Consider the following 1,803-nt stretch of genomic DNA (forward strand, 5'->3'; position numbering starts at 1 on the left):
GCATTGCCGTGGTGGTCTGCCTCTACTGGTTCACCTCCATCGCCATGGTCTTCCTCAACAAGTACTTGCTGGACAGCCCGTCGCTGCGCCTAGACGCCCCGCTCTTTGTCACCTTTTTCCAGTGTGCCCTGACGGCCGCCCTTTGCCTGGGCCTTAGCCTGGGGGCGGCCTGTGGGCCCCACTGCCCCGGCCTGCCTGCCCTCCGCCTCGATACCAAGGTGTCCCGCAGCGTCCTGCCCCTCTCTGCCGTCTTCATCGGCATGGTCACTTCCAACAACCTCTGCCTCAAGCATGTCGGCGTGGCCTTCTACAACGTGGGGCGGTCCCTCACCACCGTCTTCAACGTGCTGCTCTCCTACCTGCTCCTCAAGCAGACCACCTCCCTCTATGCCCTCCTGGCCTGCGGAGTCATCATAGGTGAGGGGAGCGGGAAGGGGCTGCGCCCCCTCGTCCTGGGGAGACAGAGGTGGGTTGACTTCCTCTTGTGAAGTCATTCATCCCTGCCTGCACGGAGGCTCCCTGGTGAGACGGAGTAGCTCAGTGCTTATTCCTTGCTCTGACTCCAGCAACCTTGTTGGCAAGCCTGGAGCATGTAGGTAATTCATTAAGGAAGGAGATTATTCTTGCTTGACAATGGCCCTTTCAGCACTAAAACCCATTTACTCTCTAGTGAAGTTTAACTTGCCTTACATCTCCCCCACCCCCGAAGGCTGTAAAACAGCAGGTGTCTTTCTGTTATCAAGTGTTGATTATTAACTTTGGTAAGAATAACAGTATTTATGTCAGCACCACTGAGACCATGCAGTGGAGCTAGCCAAATCAGACAGGCTGAATGCATATGATGGAGGGTTAGCTGATGGAGCCAAGCATAAACCACCACTGAAGATCTGGTTGGGTGGTTAGGGCGTAGGGCAGGGCATTGACTGGCTTAATGGGAATTGCTTATGAGTCTTTGTAAGCAATTGATACAAAGACTTTGCTTTACAATTACAAATTCCGAAGGCACTGGTAATGCTAAAAGCTACCTTCCACTGGAGGGCCATTTAGATGCCATGAATGGTGAAATGTGGACTTCAGGCCAGCTCCAGGTGGACGTGTTCACACTGGTGCTTAGCTAAGCAAATTAACTCAGATGAAAGTTAAGCAAGAGAATCTCATCTCTGCTGAAGATGTGAACAGGGACAGAACTGCCGGTTTTTTTCCAGCCACCTGATGCAAGCAGTTGCCTTCAGCTAGTCTTGTGTTCAGGTATTGCCCAGGACTGTGGCATCTGCCAGCCTTACAGGGTTTCTCTCAGACTGTGTGCCCCTGGCTTCATCTCCTTTTTACTCTGAGGGCATTGCCTCTATGCCTGTTGCAGCATAGCCAAGCATCCTTGGTGACTTGAGGCAAAACCTTTCCTGTCCATGCGTTGAATCCATTTGTAAATGGGCATAGTTTAAAGCAGTTAGTTAAAGCACTTTAGCCCCTTTGCAGGTAATTTCTGAGGCAACCTCCAACACGAAGCAGCTAATGGAGAGGTGGTGCAGTGTTCCTGCAGTAGCTCATGTCTGCTTTTATGCTTGTCCTGGTTTGTCTGTCAGCTCAAATCAGGACATTGCTTTACTTATGAGTGGGGTGGGGAGAGGTCTCACTCTTTGCACTGGAGATGCAAGGCCTGTAACTCTTGTTTTGGAGGTGGTTAAAGGCTGTGTTGCCCATCAAAGTTTAACATGCTGAAGATACTGCACTCAGTTCATGCCTTGTCATCTTTCTTTGATTAAGTTTCTTAATATTACATCCATGTGCTTACTATCTTTCCCT

General features: G+C 50.6%; 1 protein-coding gene across 1 annotated transcript in view; it reads left to right on the forward strand.

Annotated features, from left to right (window-relative positions):
• Positions 1 to 5: 5 nt before the first annotated feature.
• SLC35C1 (solute carrier family 35 (GDP-fucose transporter), member C1) overlaps positions 6 to 1,803 on the forward strand; it is a gene marked incomplete at its 5' end in the record, with an annotated part of 3,040 nt that continues 1,242 nt past the window's right edge. Inside the window, one exon of the mRNA XM_010145332.1 lies at positions 6 to 417. Coding sequence (XP_010143634.1) covers positions 6 to 417 — 412 coding nt within the window. The remainder of the gene's footprint in view (positions 418 to 1,803) is intronic.

The sequence above is a fragment of the Buceros rhinoceros genome, unplaced genomic scaffold (assembly GCF_000710305.1).
Source record: "Buceros rhinoceros silvestris isolate BGI_N320 unplaced genomic scaffold, ASM71030v1 scaffold9631, whole genome shotgun sequence".
NCBI classification, from domain to species: Eukaryota; Metazoa; Chordata; class Aves; order Bucerotiformes; family Bucerotidae; genus Buceros; species Buceros rhinoceros.